This window comes from Pongo abelii, chromosome 16, assembly GCF_028885655.2.
Source record: "Pongo abelii isolate AG06213 chromosome 16, NHGRI_mPonAbe1-v2.0_pri, whole genome shotgun sequence".
In the NCBI taxonomy this organism is placed as follows: domain Eukaryota; kingdom Metazoa; phylum Chordata; class Mammalia; order Primates; family Hominidae; genus Pongo; species Pongo abelii.
Window position 1 is genome coordinate 57345521 of NC_072001.2, and position 22170 is coordinate 57367690.

Here is a 22170-nt window from a genome sequence, read left to right on the forward strand (position 1 = left end):
TCGAGAGGAGGGCCTAAGAGAAAGACTCAAAGGTAGTTTATTTGAGATGTGATCCCAGGAAAGAGAAGCTGAATATGTAGAGAAAATGACATAAAGAACAAAGAAAAGCAGTAACATGTGCTATAGTGAGCTGGTAAATTCTATGCTCTGTTTCTCTGAGAACCCATTGAAAACCACATGAAACATCTTTGAGAATTGTCCCAGTGGAAGATGGTGAGTTCAATAGCTTTAATGATGTCCCCTGGAAAGACTTGTTGTTCATCCAGAACCTCAGAGTCTGACCCGATTTGGAACAAGTGCCTTTGCAAATGTAACTGAGGTAATCATCTTGAGATGAGATCCTCCTAGATTAGAATAGGCCCTAGATCCAATGACAGACATTCTTAAGGGAGCCAGTAAAGGAGCAGACACACAGAGAGAAGAAGCCCTTGTGAAGGCAGAGGCAGAGATTGGTGTTATGCAGCTACAAATTGAAGAATCTCACAGCCTAGCAGCCGTCAGGTGCTAGGAGAGAATCATGAAATGGATTTTCCTTCAGAAAGAACCTCCACAAAGAGAAAGAACCAACCACAGCCTCCAAAAAGAACCAACCACAGCCCCACAGGGCTGCCTGGGCTTCCTCACAGCATAATGGCTGTATTTTAAGAGCAGATGTTCAAGCATCAAGAGCAGAGACAAGCACTGAGAATTGCATTTCTTAAGACTACAGCCTGGAAATAGACATAGATCACTTCTGCCATATTCTATTGCTCAAAGTCACCCATGTTCAAGGGGAGAAAAACAGGCATACTTATTGAAGGAAGAACTGACAAATAATTTGAAACTATTCTTGACCCTCCACACTTGTTAGCTATGTACCCAAGAAAAAGAAGGAACAGATTTGGTGAACAGCTATTCAGCCCCTGTCATGATTAGAGCTTTTTAAGCTGTTTATCCTTTTAAGCAGTAACCATATATTTTCATCAACATCCTATAAAGTACTTAAAACTTGTCTTAATCCATTCAGACTGTTATAAGAAAATTCCTTAGACTGGGTAATTTATAAGCAGCAGAAATTTATTTCTCACAGTTCTGAGGCCAGGAAGTCCAAGATGAAGCTACTAGCAGATTTGGTGTCTGCTAAGGATCTGTTCCTTACAGATAGCACAGTCTTCCTGTGTCCTCACATGGCAGGAGTGAACCAGCTCCCTCAGGCCTCTTTTGTAAGGGCATTAATCCCATTATGGAGGGTTCCAGCCCCATGATGACCTAACAACTTCCCAAAGGCCTCACCTCTTAATAGTATTGCATTGGTGATTAGGTATCAATGTATGAATTTGGCCGTGGGGATTAGACCATATCACTTATGGATTATGTTTTCATATCTGTGAACTTAGTTACAAGTATATAATCATAGGAATGCATATTAACAAATTCACAGGGCATGTAGTCAATTTTTAGATACAGTATGGGATTTTTTTTTTTTTTTTGGTACAGCATTCCCTGAAAAAAATGATGTTTTTATGTATAGATACCCCTATGTACTTGGAGGTTTATAACATTTGGAGACATCGGATACTAGAACATTTTTATTATATTATACTAAAATCTTCTCTGTTGAACATTTTACTCACAAGTAAAAGTATTAGTATTATTTTCTTGACCACACGAAACAAATCCAAGTTATCTTCTAGTCTTCTGTACAACAACCCATCATGTATTTGAAATCAGCTATCATGTTACTCCAGAGTTTGTTATCTTTGTTCTAAGCACCACCAGTGCTTTTAAAGAGGTGATATCTGAAGCAGAAAATAAATGCTAGCCAGATATGATCTATTGCATTTTTCTTTTTTAATACAAGTGTAATTTGCCTAAAGAGAAAGGAGCAGCTATTAGTTTATTAAAACAGTAGTGTTTTATATTCAAGAAACTTTCATATGCATGTCTTTTGGATCCTCAGGACCTCGTCAATTACTACAGCATATACCATAAACTTAATTAAATATAAGTATTCCCCCATTTTGGTAATAAATATATAATATTAAGTATATTCTACACATATGCTTGCTATAACTATCAGAAATATAGAAATATATATGTCTGTATTATCATTTCAATATTAGGAATCTAAAGTTTTGAAGAGATTAATTCTTTACCCAAATTTATACAATAAATTAAGGGTAAGCTGAGACCAGAGTATAAGTTTCTGATCCTATGTTCAGTTACTATTTTTCTATTATACCGTGCTGTTAAATAATTTATATATTTAAAATTCCACATTCAGAATTATAATATTTTATAATTATGTATAATTTAATTAACTACATACAGTCTATTCAAATTCAAGGAACAATTTAGAGATGTTAAAAACCACTTAGAGTGCTCAAACACTTTGAAACGCAGTTTTGGCAATTTAAATGTCAGGATACCTCTGACTTATTGAAACTGAAAGGACCCTGTAAAGATTATTGAATATTTTACGGTAACGAAACTGAAAGATTCTAATATATGGAAATTCCTAGTTTTGTTTCTAACCAAATTAATGTATTTTTAGCTTTTGATAATTACTCTTAAGACCACTAGTTGCTCAGTTTTTTTGTTTTCAATTATTAATAGCAACAGCCTATTATGTTATTTGAGAAAACTAGTAATCCCTTAGTGACTACTAATTTTAAGAGTAATGTTTTATATAGGATCTAGTATGAAAGTCTATCAACAGCTGGAAAGGATACTACATAAATACCTAGTAAAACATTCCACTTCCTCTTAAAATTAGGGAATTGTGTGTAGTTGGAAATTCATCAGGTTTGAAGGTGAAAGATACGTCTTTCATTATCATGACAGAATACAAAATCTAGCAAACTCATGACTGATACTGGCACCCAAAAGTAAGTGTATTACTCTTGTTTCTAAAAAGCGAGTCCTGTTTTTAATCTGACTTTATTATAAGTTACCAGTGAACTTTTCTTATGAACATGAGACTTCATAAGAGCAGTGCTATGTATGTAAGGCCAAATTTGCGGGCCATATTTTCAGTTATCCTGATTTAGTAGGTCTACAATAGAGACTCTAAAATCAACTTTCTTGATTTCTGTATTTCTATCAAACAACCTACATGGTTCTGATGGAGAAGATCCATGGACCAGACTTAGAAAAACAATGGTCAATAGGAGCTGTGAATATTGGCCCCAATTCCATTCTACATACGTTTCTTTTACATTCTCTGTATAAGTTGCAATTCACACTTTGCTCAGGTATTTTTGGTATGGGTTTTAAAATTATAATTTTTTTAATTGAAAGATAAATTGAATTTATTTATCATGCACAACATGATGTTTTGAAGGATATATACATTGTGAAATGACTCAATCTAGCTAATTGATATATACATTGCCTGACATAGTTATTATTTCTATGGTGAGAACAATTTATATCTACTCTCTTAGCATTTTTCTAGAATACAATATACTGTTAACTATAGTAAACATGTTGTACAATAGATCTCTAGAATTTATTCCTTCTAACTAAAATTTTGTGTCCTTTGACCTACAGCTCTCTAAGCCCCCACCCCCAACCCTACCCCAACCACCCCTGCCCCTGTTAACACCATTCTACTATCTACTTTTATGAGATCAACTTTTTTAGATTCCATACATGAGCGTGATTTTTGTCTTTCTGTGCCTGGCTTAATCCCCTTAACATAACGTTCTCCAAGTTCATCCATGAAGCAGCATTTCCATTCTTTAAGACTACATAGGATTCCACTGTGTTTGTACATATGTATGGTTTTTATCCACTCATTCATTGATGGCTACTTAAGTTGATTCCATAACTTGGCTATTGTGAATAATGCTACAGTGAATATCAGAGTGTCCCTATCTCTTTGACATACTGATTTAATATCTTTTGGATATATATACAGTGGTCAGCTGGATCACATGGTAGTTCTGTTTTTAGTTTTATGAGAAAGAGACTGTTTTCCATAATAGCTGTACTGATTTACATTCCCATCAAAAGTGTGCGAGAGTTCTCTTTACATCCTAATCAACGCATGTTATCTGTTGTCTTTTTGATAATAGCCATTCTGACAAGTGAAAGGTGATATTTCATTGTGGTTTTAATTTGCATTTCCCTGAAAATAAATGATGCTGAGAATGTTTCTATATACCTGTTAACTATTTGTATATCTTCTTTTGACAAATATCTGTTTAGGTTCTTTGCCCATGTTTAATTGGGTTATTTGTTTCCTCGCTATTGAGTTGTTTGAATGTCTTACAAATTTTGGGTAGTAACTCCTTATCAAATGTATAGATGGCAAATATTTTTTCCAGTTCTATAAGCTGTCTCTTCACTATTTTGAGTTCTTTATTGTACAGAAGCATTTCTGTTTAATGTAAACCCATTTGTTTATTTTTGCCTTTGTTCCCTGTGCTTTTGGGATCACATCCAAAAAAATCTTAATCCAGTCTAGTGTCATGGAGCTTTTCTCCTATGATTTCTTTTAGTGATTTAATAGCTTGTGGTCTTACATTGAAGTCTTTAAAGATTTTGAGTTGGTTTTTATATATGGTGTCAAATAAGGATATAATTTTATTCTTCTGCATGTGGATATCTAGTTTTCTTAACATCACTGATTGAAGAGGTTGTCCTTTAACTATTGTGTGCCCATGGCATATTTTTTGAAAATCAAGTGGCTAGGATTTATTTTTCGGCTCTCTATTCTGTTGCATTGATCTGTGTGTCTGCTTTTATATTAGCACCATACTGTTTTGGTTACTACGGCTTTGCAGTATATTTTGAAGTCAGGTAGTGTGGTGCCTCCAGCTTTTTTTTTTTTTTTAACACAAAATTGCTTTGGTTATACAGGATCTGTGGTGGTTTCATACAAATTTTAGGATTGTTTTCTCAATTTCTGTGAAGAATGCCATTGGTATTTTGATAGTGATTGCATTGACTCTATAGATCACTTTGGGTCATATTAATATTTTAACAATGTAACACTTCCAATCCATAAACATTGGACATCTTTTTATTCATTTGTGTCTTTTTAAATTTCTTTTATTCTTATTTATAGGTTTTAATTTAGATGTCTTTTACCTTCTGGGTTAAATTAACTCTTACATATTTTTTGTAGCTATTATATATATGCACCCAGATTCATAAAGAAAATATTACTAGATATCTAAAAAATCTAAAAATATCTTTTAAAAAGATACAAATTTCAACACAATAATAATGGAAGATTTCAACATCCTACTGTCAGCATAAACAGATCTTCTGGACAGAAAATCAACAGAGATATTGGACTTAAACTGAACTTTCAACCAAGTGAACCTAACAGATACTTATAGAACATTTTATCCAACAACTACATATTCTTCTCATCAGCATGTGGAACATTCTCCAGAATAAAACACATGTTAGTCCACAAAACAAGTTTCAAAATATTTTAAAAATCAAAATTATGTAATGTATCTTCTCGGGCTACAGTGAGTAAAACTAGAAATCAATAGGAAGAGGGACTTTGGAACCTATACATATACTTGGAAAACAAACAACACACTCCTGAATGACCACTGGGTTAATAGGAAAATTAAGATTTATATTAAAATATTTCTTGAGAGAGAGAAAAATGGAAATACAAAATATTAATTTCTGTAGGACATAGCAAAAGCAATGCTAAGAGGAAAGTTTATAGCACCAAACAACTACATAAACAAAAGGTGAGGCTGGGCTCAGTGGCTCACTCCTATAGTCCCCACACTTTGGTAGACTTGGGAGGCAGAGGCAAGCAGACTGCTTAAGCCCAGGAGTTTGAGACAAGCCTGGGCAACATGGCAAAACTCCATCTCCACAAAACGTACAAAAATTATCCTAGTGTAGTGGCATATGCCTGTAGTCCCAGCTACTCAGGAGGCTGAGGTGGGAGGGTCACTTGAGCCCAGAAGGTTAAGGTTGCAGTGAGCCAAGATTGAGCCATTGCACTCCAGCATGGGTGACAGAGTGAGACCCTATCCCAAAAACAAACAAAAAACAACACTGAAAAAAAAACTCAGAAAGATTTCAAATAGTCTCATGATACACTTCAAGCAGCTAGAAAAGCAAGAATAAATCTAACCCAAAATTAGCAGAAGGAAGGAAATAATAAAGGTGAGAGCAGAACTAAACAAAATAGAGACTAAAGAAACCAATGCAAAAGTTGGTTATTCAAAGAGATTTAAACATTTGATAAACTGATAACTAGACTACCCAAGAAAAAAAGCAAGAAGCTCAAAACAGATGGCCTCAGAAATGAAAAAGGAGACATTATGACTGATATTATGAAATATAAAAGATCACCAGAGATTATTATTAACAACTATACACTAACCAACTGAAAAACCTAGAGGAAATGAATAGATTCTTGGAAGCATACAACTTACCAAGATTCAATGAGGAAGAAACAGGAAATCTAAACAGGCCAATAATGAGGAGCAAAATTGAATCAGTAATGGAAATTCTATGAACAAATAAAAGCTCAGGACAGGATGGATTCAATGCAGAATTCTACCAAACATATAAAGAAGAATGAATACCACTTTTTCTTAAACTATTCCAAAAATTGAATAGAGAATTCTCCCTACTCATTCTATGAGGCTAGCATTTTCCTAACACTCAAACCAGACAAAGGTACACACAAAAAAGCTATAGACCAATATCTCTGATAAATATAGATGCAGAAATCCTTACAAAATACTAACAAACTGAATGCAACAACACATTAAAAAGATAATGCATCATGATCAAGTGAGATTTATCCCAAGGATGGTAGCATAGTTCAACATATTCAGGTCAATAAATGTGATCTATCATGTCAGCAGAAGGAAAGACAAAACCCGTAGGATTATCACAATAGATGCAGAAAAATATTTTCCTTTTATAACAACTCTGAGCAAACTAGGCATAGAAATATCATACCTCAAAATAATAAATACCATATATGATAAACCCACGCTAACATCATACTGAAGGGGGAGATTTGAAAGCATTTTCTCTAGGAAATGAAACAAATGGTGAAAAATGCCCAGTTTCACCACTCCTATGCAACATGGTGCTGGAAGTCTTTGCCAGAGAAATCAGGCAAGAAAAATAAATAAAAGTCACCAAAATTAGAAGAGAGTCAAACTGTCCCTTTTTGTAAATGATATGATTTTAGGTCCAGATAATCCAAAAGACTCTACCAGAAAATTCTTAGAACTTATAAACAAAGTCAGTAAAGTTGAAGGATACAAAATCAACATACAAAAATCAATGGCATTTCTATCCACCAATAATGGCATAGCCAAAAAAGAAATTAAGAAGGCAGTCTCATTTTCAATAGCTACAAAAAAAATACCTAGGAATAAATTTAATCAAGGAAGAGAAAGACCTCTACAAGGAAAACTGCAAAACACTGATGAAAGGAATTGAAGAAGACACAAACAAATGGAAAGACATTACTTGTTCATGAATCAGAAGAATTAATATTATTGAAATGACCATACTACCCAAAGAAATCTATGAATTCAATGTAATTCCTATCAAAATACCAATGACATTTTTTACAGAAATATAATACACAATTCTAAAATTTATATGGAACAAGTAAAGAGCTGAAATAGCCAAAGCAACCCTGAGCATAAAGAACAAACCTGGAGGCATCATGCTATCTGACTTCAAAACATATTACAAAGCTATTGTAACCATGACAGCATGGTATTTTTATGAAAGTAAACACATAGACTGGTGAAACTGAATAGAGGACCCAGAAATAAATCCACATATTTACAGCCAACTCATCTTCAACACAGATTCCAGGAACATACATTGGGGAAAGCACACTCTCTTTATTAAATGGTGTTGGGGAAAATGTATAACTATATGCAAGAGAATGAAACTGGACCCCTGTCTCTACCATATACAAAAGGCAACTCAATATGGGTTAAAGACTTACATGTTAAACGTGAAATTATAAAACTACTAGAAGAAAACAGAGGGAAAATTCTTCAGGACATTGGTCTTCAGAAAATCTTTCTAGGGAAAGATTTTATGGCTAAGAGCTCAAAAGCATAGGCAACAAAAACAAAAATAGACTATTGAGACCATAGTAAAGTTAAAAGCTTCTGAACAACAAAGAAATACTCAACAGAGTGAAGAGGCATCCTCTTGAATTAAAGAAAATATTTGCAAATTATTCATCCTACAGGGCACTAATATCTGGAATATACAGGGAACTCAAACATCTCAATAGTAAAAAATAATAATTCTGTTAAAAAATGGGCAAAGAATATGAATAGATATTTCCCAAAAGAAGATATACAGATGTCCAACAGGTATATAAAAAATGCTCAATATCACTAATCATCAGGGAAACGCAAATCAAAACCATGATGAGGCATCATTTTACTCCAGTTAGAATGGCTATAATTTTTAAAAGACAAAAAATGTCAGATGCTGGCAAGGACATGAGGAAAAAGGAACTATTACACACTGTTGGTGAGAGTATACATTAGTACAACTACTATGGAAAACAGAACTACCATAGAATATAGCAATCCCACTACTGGGAAACATGTACTCATGTGTTTATTGCAGCATTATTCACAAAGAATAGTAGAAAGATATGGAATCAACCTAAGTGCTCTTGGTGAACGATGCCCACTTTCATCACTTCTATTCAACATAGTACTGGAAGTCCTTCGCTACTATGGAAAGATAGGAAATCAACCTAAGTGTTCATCAAGAGAACAACAGATAAAGGAATTATGGTATATATTCATAATAGAATACTACTTGACCATAAAAATAATGAAATCATGTCATTTTCAGTCACATGGGTGGAACTGGAGCCCAGTACATTAAGTACAATAAGCCAGGCACAGAAAGACAAATACCACATATTCTCATTTATATGTGGGAGCTAATAAACTTGATATGGAAATAGAGAATAGAATGATAGATACCAGAGACTGGGAAGGGTGGGTTGTGGTGAGGGTTGGAGGGGGGCAGGATGAAGCAGGGTTGGTTATGGATATAAAAATATAGTTAGATACAAGAAATAAGTTATAATGTTTGATAGCAGACTAGGGTTACTATACTTAGCAATAATATTATGCACATTCTAAACTAACTGGAGGACAGGACTTGAAATGATATCAAAAAATAAAAATGATAATCATTAAAGATGATGAATACCCCAAATATGCTGGCTTAATCATTATATGTTCTATGCATGCGATGAACACTCACATGTACCCCATAAATTTGTAAATTATTATATATCAATAAAAGGAGAAAAAAGAATGCTCTAAAACTGGGGGAAAATCAAATGGAAATTAACTTACAGCTAGACCTTGATCATGCCTATAATTCTGAAACTGCAAATGAGTGCTCAGGAGTTGTGACATTTGAGAACTCAGGAAGTGCAAAGGCATTTAACAAAGGTATCAATCATTTTGTTCTCTGAAAGCTTTTCTTCTCATTCAAGACATATAACACAAAATAAAAATTAGCTCCATATTATTAATGTGAGGTGATGGTTGCCATCTGTATCTATAAACTCGACCAGGTCTTGGCATTGAGGCTAAAGAGAAAAAACTGAGGCTACTAACTTGTATTATTTGCAGTTAAGAGGATGTGGAAATTAAGATAACCCTCAGTTTACTTATCTCTAAAATGATGATAATGGTATTTGACTTTAATATTTGGATATAAATGAAGAACATCCAAGTGAGAATAGACAGTTTATTTATTCAGACATTGCTATAGCAATAAAGTCAGCTACCATCACTAGCACTTAGCAGAGATTCAAAGTCAGGCAGGGAAGTGGAAAAACCTTATAATAAAAAACATGGAAGGCCTCGGGTGTGATGTGTTTGGAGCATGTTAGCATGGGAAAGCTAGGAGTCAGCTAAATGGAAGTGACACATCCTGTGTGATTTGTTTAGGGAGTATATTTGGCTTTCTCTTGTTGGTTTTCAGTTAAAAATTAGGGCAAAATATAAGGAAGCTGGCAGCCATTGACCAAATCCTTACCATTCCACGTCAGTTGCTGCAAAGTTTGTGGTTTGGCCTCCTGGACTTGTTGATGCAGAGATTGTGGGCCAGAGTTCTATCAGATATGGTCTAGACATTATTCATTTGTATGTTCAGTCTTCATGGCTAACAGTTTTTTTAATGAGAATTGAATTGTAATGAGTTGAAAATATGCCTCTGTTGCTGCTTTTGGAAGTAGTGGAGGTAGCATTAGGCAGTAAGTTGAAGGCAGCAGTATCTGGAAGAGAGAAGAGGGGCATGTGGCTCCACTGGTGTCAGGAATGTCCCAACAGGTTACCTTGAGCTAGGGGAAGAGGACTTAGAGAAATTCTCTTTCTCAATCCTGTCTAAATGTAGAGTAGAATAATTGCCGTCTATTTTCCTAGCTGATAAACTGTCCACATTGCTCTTCACAAGGATCCTTGATTCCCTGGGTATCTGAAACTTTAGGTTCTGCCTCTAAACTGATGCAGGTGAACCCCAATTTTGGGGCCCAGCCAAGGAGTGTTCTTGGCATCATGCAGGAAAGAATTCAAAAATGAGCCAACAGAGTAAAGTGACAGCAAAGCAAGTTTATTAGAGCAACAGAGTACAGGAAAATGGCTGCTCCATGACAAAGCAGGGCTACCACATAAGCAGAGTAGCACTTGTGGATCTAGCACCAGTTAGCTAGATTTATAGCTACTCCTTAATTATATGGTAAATAATTTTCTAGAAAAGGGATGTGGAGTTCCTGGAACAGAGGGTTTCTCTCCTTTAAACCATGTAAGGTAACTTCCAGGCATTGCCATGGCATTTGTAAACTGTCATGGTGCTACTGGGAGTGTCCTTTAGCATGTTAATACATTATAATTAGTGTATAATTAGCAGTGAGGGCAACTAGAGGTTGCTTTCTTCCCCATTTTGATTTTAGCTGGTTTCTTTACTACATCCTGTTTTGATCAGTGGGATCATAACCCCACTGATTTGGAGAACAAGTCCTGCTGATCTCCTACCTCAAAACTAATGAGAGAGGGCCCATTTTTCTAACCTATGAACTTCTATAGCTAAGCTTTCCTTATCTCAGAATTGTGAACAGGTAAACAATCAATTTGTAATCAGAAGAAGCTGCAAACACATCATATGAGAGCTATCTAGTTAATGATTTAATATTATTTTATCTTGCCACATATTTATCACATTTTAAAGCTTACCTCTTTTAAAATATTCAGGCTTACATCTATCTTGTTTTCTTTTTTGTTTCTTTATATCCACCCTGTCCTGATTATTCAAATTCTTGGCATCAGCAAACCTGGTTGCTAAGATCTTTAATCATTGCTTAGCTGCCATGACTACAGCTACCTTGCTATGCACATTGCAAAGCACTTATACACACACACACGAGCACACAAATTCTTTAAGTTCTGTTCAGAAACACCACAGTCCCTTTGGCGTCTCCTAGACCTCCTCATTTCTAGAGCCCTTCACCTAATCTCCATTCTTGATTCCCATTCCCATGAGCTGAATGACGAAACACAAATATCCTACTGACCTCAATTTCCTGTGCTTCTGCCTTTTTCACTCCTTGTTTCCTCTAGATTTGTTTCTTCATCTTCCCTTCCTTTTTTTCCTTCCTTCCTCCAGACCAAAATGTATATTTGTTCTAGCACTTCAGTAATTCTCATCAAATATTTAAATCTCATTCTGCTTTCCTGTTTTTATTGTATACTCCAGAAGCACATCCAACATTCTGGCTCTTAGGCTTCCACATTCAATACTGGAGAAAACTCATAATGGTCCAGTGTAGTGTCACTACAAGTTCAGAGAGCCACCCGACACTGCTTGGCAATGCCACTATGGGTCCAACTCGAGGCTGTCTCTCATTCCTCACAGGTGCAATTTCAAACTTTTACTACTCCACCAGTACACTGTGCACCACCTCTTCTCTCAAGAAGGAAATTCCTAGCTAATTTTTCTCACCATCAACAAGGCTTATCTGCAAGATTTTTTGATTATCTTACTCAGAGCAAGTCACATTCTTATTTATGCTTGAAGCTAATTATTCCACATAGACTCTGTTTCTCATTCTCTTCTGTTTCAGCAGGGGCCTCGCTCCTTTACCTATGTATCTTATAAAATTTTATTCTTATTGTTTTTTAGACTTTTTCTCTGAGGTTTTGTCTGTGGTCACATATTTTTCTCTCTCTTTTTGAGTAATCTTATTTACTCCATAATTTCAGCTGCCACATATATACTGGAATTTTTTTTAATCTACATCAACACGTTCAGAATGCTTTTGAAACTTCAGACAGGTCTACCTAATTACCTTCTAGATTCCTCCTTTTCTCTTTCTCACCCATTAGTCAATAAGTTCCAAAATTTTACTTAAAATTAACTTAAAGAGTTACTAAGTAAACTGCCAAGTCATTTAGAACACAAATGTAACCAAGTACTCCTATGTTTAAAATCTTTTAATGGTCCTTATCATGTTTGGTTTCAATGCAAAATCCTTGACGTGACACACAAAACTTTTCATGATTTGACCCCTGCATTTATCTCTCTAGTCTTTTATTTCCCAAAGTATGTTCAGAAGAACACTTATCCTGTGAAAAGTCTGGCATGATGAGGTGGGGGAACAGGAAGGGAATGGAGGGCTTTACCAAGTTCAAATCCATTTGAGAAACTAATGCTTTAGTATTACCTCTTAGAGAAGTGGTTCTCAAATTGATTCCTGGAGCAGAAGTACCAGCATTACTTGAAAGGTCACTCTCAATACACATTTTCAAGCTTTACCCTAGACCTACTGAATCAGGAACCATGGGTCCCAGGACCTAGCAACCTGTCTGTGTTTATGAGCTTTTCCAGTGGGGCTGATATACACTAAAGTTGGAGAACCACAATCTTAGAGAATCACCATGCACATTAGCATATTAAAGGCTTCAGGAAATCTGAAAATAACGTATTCAACTTTGTTTAAGCAAAAATTTTGAAGTTAGTTGAGCACTGGCCCTTGTGTGTGTAAGTACGTGATACTAACATAGAGTAGAACAAACGTTAGAGAAGCACACTTCATCAAAAGCTGTTATAGCCCATTTTACTAGTAATTATTCAAGTATAGTAGGCATCTGTCATGTGGTTTTGTGTTTACACAGCCTGTCTTTGCGTTTTTCTTTTTTTTTTTCTGTGATGGAATCTCGATCTGTTTTCCAGGCTGGAGTGCAGTGGCGCAATCTTGGCTCACTGCAACTGCCACCTCTCAGGTTCGAGCAATTCTCCTGCCTCAGTCTCCCAAGTAGCCAGGACTACAGGCATGTGCCACCATGCCCAGCTAGTTTCTGCATTTTTAGTAGAGATGGAGTTTCACTATGTTGGCTAAGCTGGTCTCCAACTCCTGACTTCAGGTGATCCACCTACCTCAGCCTCCCAAAGTGCTGGGATTACAGGCATGAGCCACTGCGCCCTGCCCGTCTTTGCATTTTTCTACCAGATGTCTCCTCCCAACCCTAGTCTTGTCAGCTCCTTAGAAGCAGCATTTCACAATTACATGTTTATTGAATGAATACATTGAATGCCACAGAAATATTTTATAACAGTTTTAAAAGTATTGTATAAGTTCCACTAAGTTGAAGATATCATTTGTTATTTCAATACTTTCTTTTGCATGTAATGGCTCTTTCTATATACTGATCTCTTCTTGATGGAATATACTTATATTTTCTTACGTGATATCATGAAAGTGTAATATACATCCCATCAGCTTGTCTGTAAAAACTTTTCTGTATATGCTTTTCTGTAATGAAATGACTTTGTAAACATGACCATTAGAACTTTCTTCAGATAATCCTATAACCTGGCAACTTTTCACTTTCAAAAAATTACCTCGCCATTATACCCTTACAGATTTGCTGTAAAGTATGTTTCTTCAATAATCTATTAACAAAATAATTTTAGTCACTATTATAATAATCACTATAATTATGATTGATTTACTGGGTCATATTTTAATAAATGTATTTTTATTTGCTATTAAATGATTTATAGTTACCATATTTTCTTGATATAACAAATGTTATTTCATAACATTATTCATAGTAATGTTTCAGTCAATATGAATATACTTATTATAAGCTTTTCTTAATTTCTACTACCATAACCTTAATTTTTCCAATCATAAGGTTAAATGCCCTATTAGATTTCTAGGGTATATTAAAAAGTTTCACATAGAGAAACTTAATTCTTAAGAAATTGAGTAAATATTATAATACACCAGATGAGACCTCATCCTTTAAACATGCAGTGTATTACAATATGCTATTAAAGTAGGGAAAGCCTGGTTTATGATAGTATTGTGTGCTATATAAAAACTTAATGATTCAACATCCAGTTTGATTTATTCTAATGCAACAAATGTTATATGATGTGAAAAACAGCATCATCAGTAATCTTCTGGTGTCATAAAAAAGAGTGACGGAAGCACAATTTGCGACAGGTAAGGGACTTGGGAATGAATGCATATTTCAACATTTCTGTCTCTCCTCCTTTCCATGTCACTCTTTGCAAAATGATGAGAAGTGGCTGTGATGTTACACATATCATGTATAATAATTTTCTTTCATTTAATCACATTACTTAAAATATATAAGACATATAGTTTGGCTATGTACATATGATGATAATTAATGATAGTGTTCTAATACAAATGTCTCCCCACTGTGGCTATTAGAAGTAGTTTTATTTATAACCTTCACAACTCACCAGGTTATCTGGATTTCTAAATCCTTTAGAAATCTATTGAGCTTAATATAATGCACAAATAATTACATTATAGTACTGATAACAAAATCCTGTTCACAAAATCAAAATAAATTTTAATAAAATTTCTAACTTAAAAGGCAGCAAAGCTTGATATTTGTAAGCCTGCCTTACTGCCCATTACTTCCTAAAGATTCACTAATGTAACTCAGGAATTGAAAGAAGAAGCTTGCCAAGAACTTTCAAGTTGTTCTCGGGGATCATATATACATACTTCTTAAGATCCTTTGGAGATTGCTTATCATTCATTCTGAATATTTGAAGTATTTTGTGTCAGCCACTAATTTTTTTTACCATTTTAATTTAGTTCTGCAAGTTTTAACATCTGTTGCATTTCAAACATAAATGTAAATCAAAGGCTCTTGGATGTACCCTAGGGAAATACATGCTTTTAAAAGTACATTATAGTCTAAGAATAGAGGTGTCTAGTACTAAATTAGTTCACTCTAGGGCTGTCTTTTAAGTTAAGGGAGAATAATTAGATGACAACTCAACATAATATGTTTACATATCATGATTTGCACTGGAACATATGCACATACAACCATTCAGCCAGGAGGGTGGCTGATCTGGTCACAGCAGAAGACATGGCAATTGGATATGGCAATAATTTGGGCCAAATAAAATCTAATACCCATTTTACATCAGAGTCTTTGAGTTTCCGGAGCCATAAGTTGATGTTTTCAAATATCCTGCACCTATAATCTTGTAAAGGGTTTAGCAAAAATTTTCATATACTTAAGTGAAAATGTATCTCTGCCTATATTTTTACCCAATTTTAACAAGTAAATGTAAAAGAAGTGCTCTAAGAGGGACACCTACCAAAATAAATGACCAGAATAACTTGTCTATATGTTGTAAAGAATTGCATATGTTGAGTATGAAATTTATATGTGAAACATTCAAGATTGTTATTGTACTCTGTTAACCTCAAAGTAAATCTAGATCATCCTATGTCACATTCTGCTTTCTAGACTGAGAGTTGAAGACTTTGAGCAGAGTGGTAAATTGAGAAAGATTCAAAGATATTTTAAAAAAAGGAAAAAAAGAGAAAAAGACAAACTTACAAAATTTTAGTTACCTAGATAAATTTGTGCCTAAGAAGGGAGAGTTTAAGTCAATTAATAGTGCGTATATATTGTGGGATTTAACAGTACTGAGTTTGAGTAACAGTACTGACAGGCAGCTGTCAGTTCTGCATACTTACTAGTGATGTAACTTTGAGCAAAATATTTAGACAAGATAAATTTTATGCATACACACATGCACACACAAACACACACCTTTGCACACACAAAATTCAATCTTCATCCTTGGAAGAAGCCACATTAAAGGCATAATTTCTAATAATAATAATTCTTAAGGTCATGAACTGTAATCATCAGAGGGAGGAAAAACCTCTAATCCAGAACAACAACAACAACAAAAAAGCAATGGAAGTTAAACCAAAATTTAAAAAGTGATTAGAAATACAAGCCAGGCCACTGTGAGTTTATTCTATGGGGTGTCATTCAATGAAGAAAAGAAACCTGAGTTTAACAGCTTTGACTCCCGTAATCTAAGTTTCATTTCCATAATCATTTTTCTTTGATCTTCTATTTGACAGTGACATCTAACTAAAGTCATCCCATTAACCTTTTCTTTTGCATGTTGCGTGAATTTGTGAGCAGAGTAAGAAACAGGATATTCCTCGTGAAGATCAGGGACCAACCACCAAGAATTTGGATTTTTGGCCCCAACTTATTACACTGATGGTTACTATTATTGATGAGGATAAAACTGCCTACACACCTATCCTGAATCAGTAAGTACAATGTTTTGGAAATGAATGGATTTTATTCCACTAAAGTTCAAATAATACATATTTTAAGCGCAACATACTCTGACAACAATAATAAACTTTTCCATAATTAAGCTATAGAAAATAATATTTTTCAACTTTTATCAGTAAATATCAATTAAATGATATTATGAATTTTTAGTTTGAGCTCCATGGAGTATGATTCTTTGGATATGGAGAAAAATATTTTCCAAGATTTGATTTTTATGTAATGTAAAACTTTTCCTCCAGATCCTTTCATAACTATACCATTGTCTCAAAAGAAAAAAATGTACACTCCCCCAAAACTAAAAATAATTTTGAAGAGCTAGTGTTAAACATATTGCATTGTGGCTTTTTAATAATAAAGATTTGGCAAAAAACCTGCTTTCAAAATAGCTGTGCATATTGATTTAACAAATTTAATAAAATATTTAATAAAACAAGTCGATTTTCACAAATTATAATCTAAAGTTCATGCCTCTAAGACAAGGCAGATGAATTAAAATTCATGACTGTTCTAGAAGAGACTGTAAAAATCCTCATTTTATCAAAATACAACTAGCTGTGTGACCTTAGGCAAATTATCTAATTTCCCTGGGTCTCAATTTCCTCCCAACTAAAATAAAGGTGTAATTATTAGATGATTTCCAAGATCCAATCCAACTTTAATATTGCATATTTAGATTTTATTTTACACCCACATATTAAAGACCATAAAAGCAAAATAACATCAGACTACCAGCTAGGCACTTGCAATCTGGTTAATGAAGAGGATTGTCTTGACAATATTAGTTAGACCTGAAATGTTATAGGTAGCAAAGATAGCAGAAATAGACAAACAATGGAGTAGAACAGTGAAGTAGACTCAGACTTACTATGGATAAATGACTGTATTCTTATCCTCTATACTGGTCAAGACCGTTAGGGTCATTGTTTATGTTGAGTCCAATTAAAATTCCAATAAAGAAGAAATACATTTAAGTATTTCAATCTTCATCCTTTTCTACTTACTATTAGCCATCCATTTTCAACAGTCCCTCAATTCCTCCTAATTGTGGAGAAAGTGGTCCTATTTTTGGTATACAATCATGATAACATCAAGTTTGCCCTTTCACTTTCTTCTCCCTTTTCCCCCACACCTAATTCTTATATCTGCCTTTTCTTCTCGATGGCCTTTGTGTTTCCTAATCTCTGTACAGACTTTGCTCTTTTATTCTATTCTGTTAGGACTAGAAGATCTTCTCTTAATCTATAACATGTCGTCATCTCATCATGGGTCCTGGGAAGTACTTCTCAGGTCTCTGACAGCTTTGTGGAATAGAGTTGTTTTCTTATTTACTCTTTGGACCTTTCTTGAGGACAGAGTAGGTTTCTAAGAGATTGGGAGACCGACAACTTGTTTCAAGACTGTGTCCTTGGACTGGGATAGGCCATTTTACAAATGGATACTGGATGAAAACAAACATCTACTGAGAAACACAAATTCAGTTCTATGAAGAAACTTTGGCTTTAATAATCAAAGAAATTTCTTATGTTTACCAAGTATCTTAAATCAGGATTTGATCAGTAAAAATACATTATAAAATCATGGAAGAAATTAAAGTCTCCGTGATTTATTTTTAATCATGTACCACAAAATATATACAAAGATTTTAGTTGACTTTATGTAACTGTAGTAAAGAAACTGGAATAAATACATTTATTTATGGCAAAAATAGATTTAAAATTAGAAACTAAATTAAGCCTACCAAGTATAAAAATTAGCAATGACATGTGCAAAGGAGAAAATTGTTTTTTTTTTTTAATTTTGTTTTTAATGTCAGAGTTTAAGTCCACTTTTTTCCTTTGAAAACTTGTCTCTGAAAAAACCAGATGCCTTCCTCTATTTGGAATCCATTTTTTATTATTGTGTTTGGTCAGATTTTAAGGATGCTGTAAAACTTTTTTTCACATACTGAAGATCATTCAATTTAGTTTCTCACTTAATTTAATAAATGCCTTAAGTGAACTCATCTGGAGACTGAGATGGCATCCTGGTGGCCGATGTTGCATTTGTATAATGTGGTGAGATTTTCATTTATATCTGTTTCTTTGTTTGAATACTGTATCATCACATTTGTGCTTCATTAATCATCTCCTTGGTTACTTAAACTAATGCAGAATTTCACAAAGTAAAAAATCCAGACCACTAGGGTAAGGATCACATGGACTACTAGCTGGATTTGCAGATCTTGAGCCCCATCCCAAATCTATGGAGTCAGAAAACCTGAACTTGACACAGAAGTCTGCAATATTAATAAATGATCCCTGTTATTGTGTCTTATGGTCACTAACAGTGAACACATAGATCAGTATGTGAAGGACATGTGAAAAGTAGCTTGGATTTTGTTTTAGAGGCAAAGGCAAGTGAATTTAATGATCTTAAAACATAGGACATTTTAAAATCTCTTTCAATGTAATCCCTGATTATTGATTCAGATCATTTAGTGAAGTTCTTATTGTTATCATGAGTTTGAGAAATCATTGTAGGCTTTTGCTTACTCAAATTTGATAACAAGTTTACAGTGACAGTAGAATATAAGCATGAGGGAAAAGACTTGTATTTTGTTGACTAATGTATATTCAGGCATACATATTTGTTGAATGAATTAATAAATTAAGTTTATACATGTAGTCAGTGTTTGTTCTGTCTATTCCCATGTCATCGATTTATTGATGAACTACAGTATTTATTTGAGTAATATTTTCTCAATTTTTAAAATTATTTATAATGAATTTTAGATGTTTTAGAAATTTCAAGATTTCATTAAAACTAAATAGTATTAAGCAGAGTACTTTCACATTTAGGTCCAGGTTTCTGTCTCTTTTTCTTTCTCTCTCTTTCTAACAGGTTTATTGAGGTATAATTGAAAATAATAAAATTTCACATATTTAAATAGTCTAATTTGAATAGTTCTGGCATATGTATTTAGCCACAAAATTATCACTATTTTCAAAATAATGAAGATATCCGTTACCCCAATAATTCATTCACTTTTGTAATTCATCCACTCCTCCACCATCCCCAGGTAATGCCCCTCATCTGCTTTCTAATACTATGAATTAGTTTGGAAATGTTATCATTATGTGTAAATGTAATCATAGATTCTCTCCATTCTTTTGTCTGGCTGCTTTTATTCATTACAACTATTTTGAGTTTCACCCATGTTATTGTATGTTACTTTTTATTTTTGAGTAGTATTCCATTGTACATATATATCACAATATGTTTATTCATTCATCTGTTAAAATTTGTACTTTTTCAAGATTAGGTTGCTATGAATATTTGTTTACAAGTCTTTGTATAGACATACTCTTTTATTTCTATTGAGTTACATGGTAAGTATGTACTTAATATTAAAACTGCCAAACTGCTTTCCAAAGTGGCTGTACCATGCCAACACTTGGTTTGATAAATCTTTCAATTTTACCTATCCTAACAGGCATATATTATCTAACTATGATTTTAATTTGCACTTTCCTGAATCCTAATGATACTGACCATATTTTTATCTGAATATTTGAAATTCATATATCTTCTTTGGTGAAATTTCTGTTCAAATCATTTTCCCATTTCCAAATTAGGATTTTTATCTTATTATTGTTGAGTTGTAAAGGTCTATACTAGATAAAAGTCTGTCATTAGAAATAAATGTTGCAATATATGCTTCTAGTTTGTAACTTTCTTTTCCATTACCTTACTAGTCCCTTCTGAAGAGCATAGTTATCATGCATTTTTAAAAAAATTTTGATGGAATAGTCCAATTTATTGATCAGTTTCTTTTATAGTTTAAGCTTTTAAAAAATTCTATTTTAGAAATCTTTGCAATCTGCACAGTCAGCTTGCAACACCACAGTTTTCTTCTAGACATCTTACATTTAAGTCTATAAGTAATTTCAAGCTAATTTTTACTTGTTAACTGGTGTGATAATCAAGTTTAACTTTCTTTGGGATCGTTTTCATATGGTTATCTATTTTTTTGTCTCTACTTGTTGGAAATTATTCTTTCCTCCTTGAATTGCTTTGGCACCTTGGTGAAAACTCAATTGACTATATATGTAAGAGGTTAATTCTGAAGTTCTTTGTAATCTTTTCCACTGATCTATATATCCGTAATTACACCAGTACTGCATGTCTTGGTCACTATCGTTTTCTAACATATTTTGAAATATTATAGTAAAATTTACTCAACTTTGTTTATATTTTTGAAAATAGTTTGGCTCTTCTAGCTCCTTTGCAATTCCATTTAAATTTGTATCAGTTTGTCAATTTCTACAAGAAAAATGTCTGCTGGACATTTTGATTGGTATTGCATTAAATATATAAATCTATTGGGGAGAAAAGGAAACGCAATATTGAATTTTATAATCCATTAACATGGCATGTACATGCATTAAGTTCTTATTTAATTTCTTCTTTTGGTGAAAAGGTGTTACATATTCTTTGTTAATTGGTTTCTAAGTATTTTTATTACTATCTTAAATGGTATTTTTAATTCTAATTTCCCATTCTTTGTTAATAGTACATAGATATACAAATATATATCTTCAGCCTTTCTAAATTTACTTTTTTGTAGGTTCCTTATGATTATTTAAATAAATTATATTCTTGTCTAAAATAAAGATGGTTTTACTTATTTCTTTCCAATTTAGATGTATTTTATTATTTTTCTTGCCCTATTGCTCTGGCTAAAATCTTCAGTACAATGTTGACTAAAATTAGTGAAGAGCAGACATTCTTGCCTTATTCTTAATCTCACAGGGAAAGCATAGAGATTTTTACCATTGAATATCATGTTAACTAAATGTTTTTCATGGATAATGCTTTATCAAGTTGAGGAAGTTCTGTTCTGTTCTTATTATTCTGAAAGTTTTTTTCATGAAAGGGTGTTGGATTTTGTCAAATATCTTTTCTGCTCATAATAGGGTAATCACATAATTTTGTTTTTCAACAATCAGTATGGTGAATTGAACTCAGGAATTTTGAACTTTAAACCAACCTTGCATTCCTGGGACGATCTCCACATGGTCTTGATGTATAATCTTTCCTACATAATATTATAATTTATTGATAAAATTTTGTTAAGTAATTTTGCCTTTGTGTTTATGAAGATATTGCTCTATGGTTTTACTTTCTTGTAGTGTCTTTTTCTGTCTTTTAGATCAATGTAATGATGGTTTTATAGAATGAGTTAGACAGTATTTCCTCCAGTATAATTTGCCAAAAGAGTTTTTATAAAATTTGACATTTTCTTTTCTGAGTTTTTGATAGAATTTACTGGAAAAATCATCTGGGCTTAGAGTTTTATTGTAGGAGGTTTTTAAACTAAAAATGTTATTTCTTCATTAGATATAGGGCTATTTAGTTTACCTATTTGTTCAGTTTAGGTTTTTGTAGTTTGTGTCTTCAAGAAAATTTTCCATTTAAACTAAGTGGTGAAATTTTCCATCCTGTAGTTGTTTATGCCAGTCTATTATTATCTTTT

General features: G+C 33.4%; 1 protein-coding gene across 2 annotated transcripts in view; it reads left to right on the plus strand.

Annotated features, from left to right (window-relative positions):
* The window catches only part of UNC13C (unc-13 homolog C), a 661317-nt gene that overhangs the window by 400728 nt on the left and 238419 nt on the right, over positions 1-22170 (plus strand). For both annotated transcript variants that reach the window (XM_063716164.1, XM_024232533.3), the window contains exon 17: positions 16494-16627. In XM_063716164.1, the coding sequence (XP_063572234.1) occupies positions 16494-16627 (134 nt within the window). The remainder of the gene's footprint in view (positions 1-16493; positions 16628-22170) is intronic.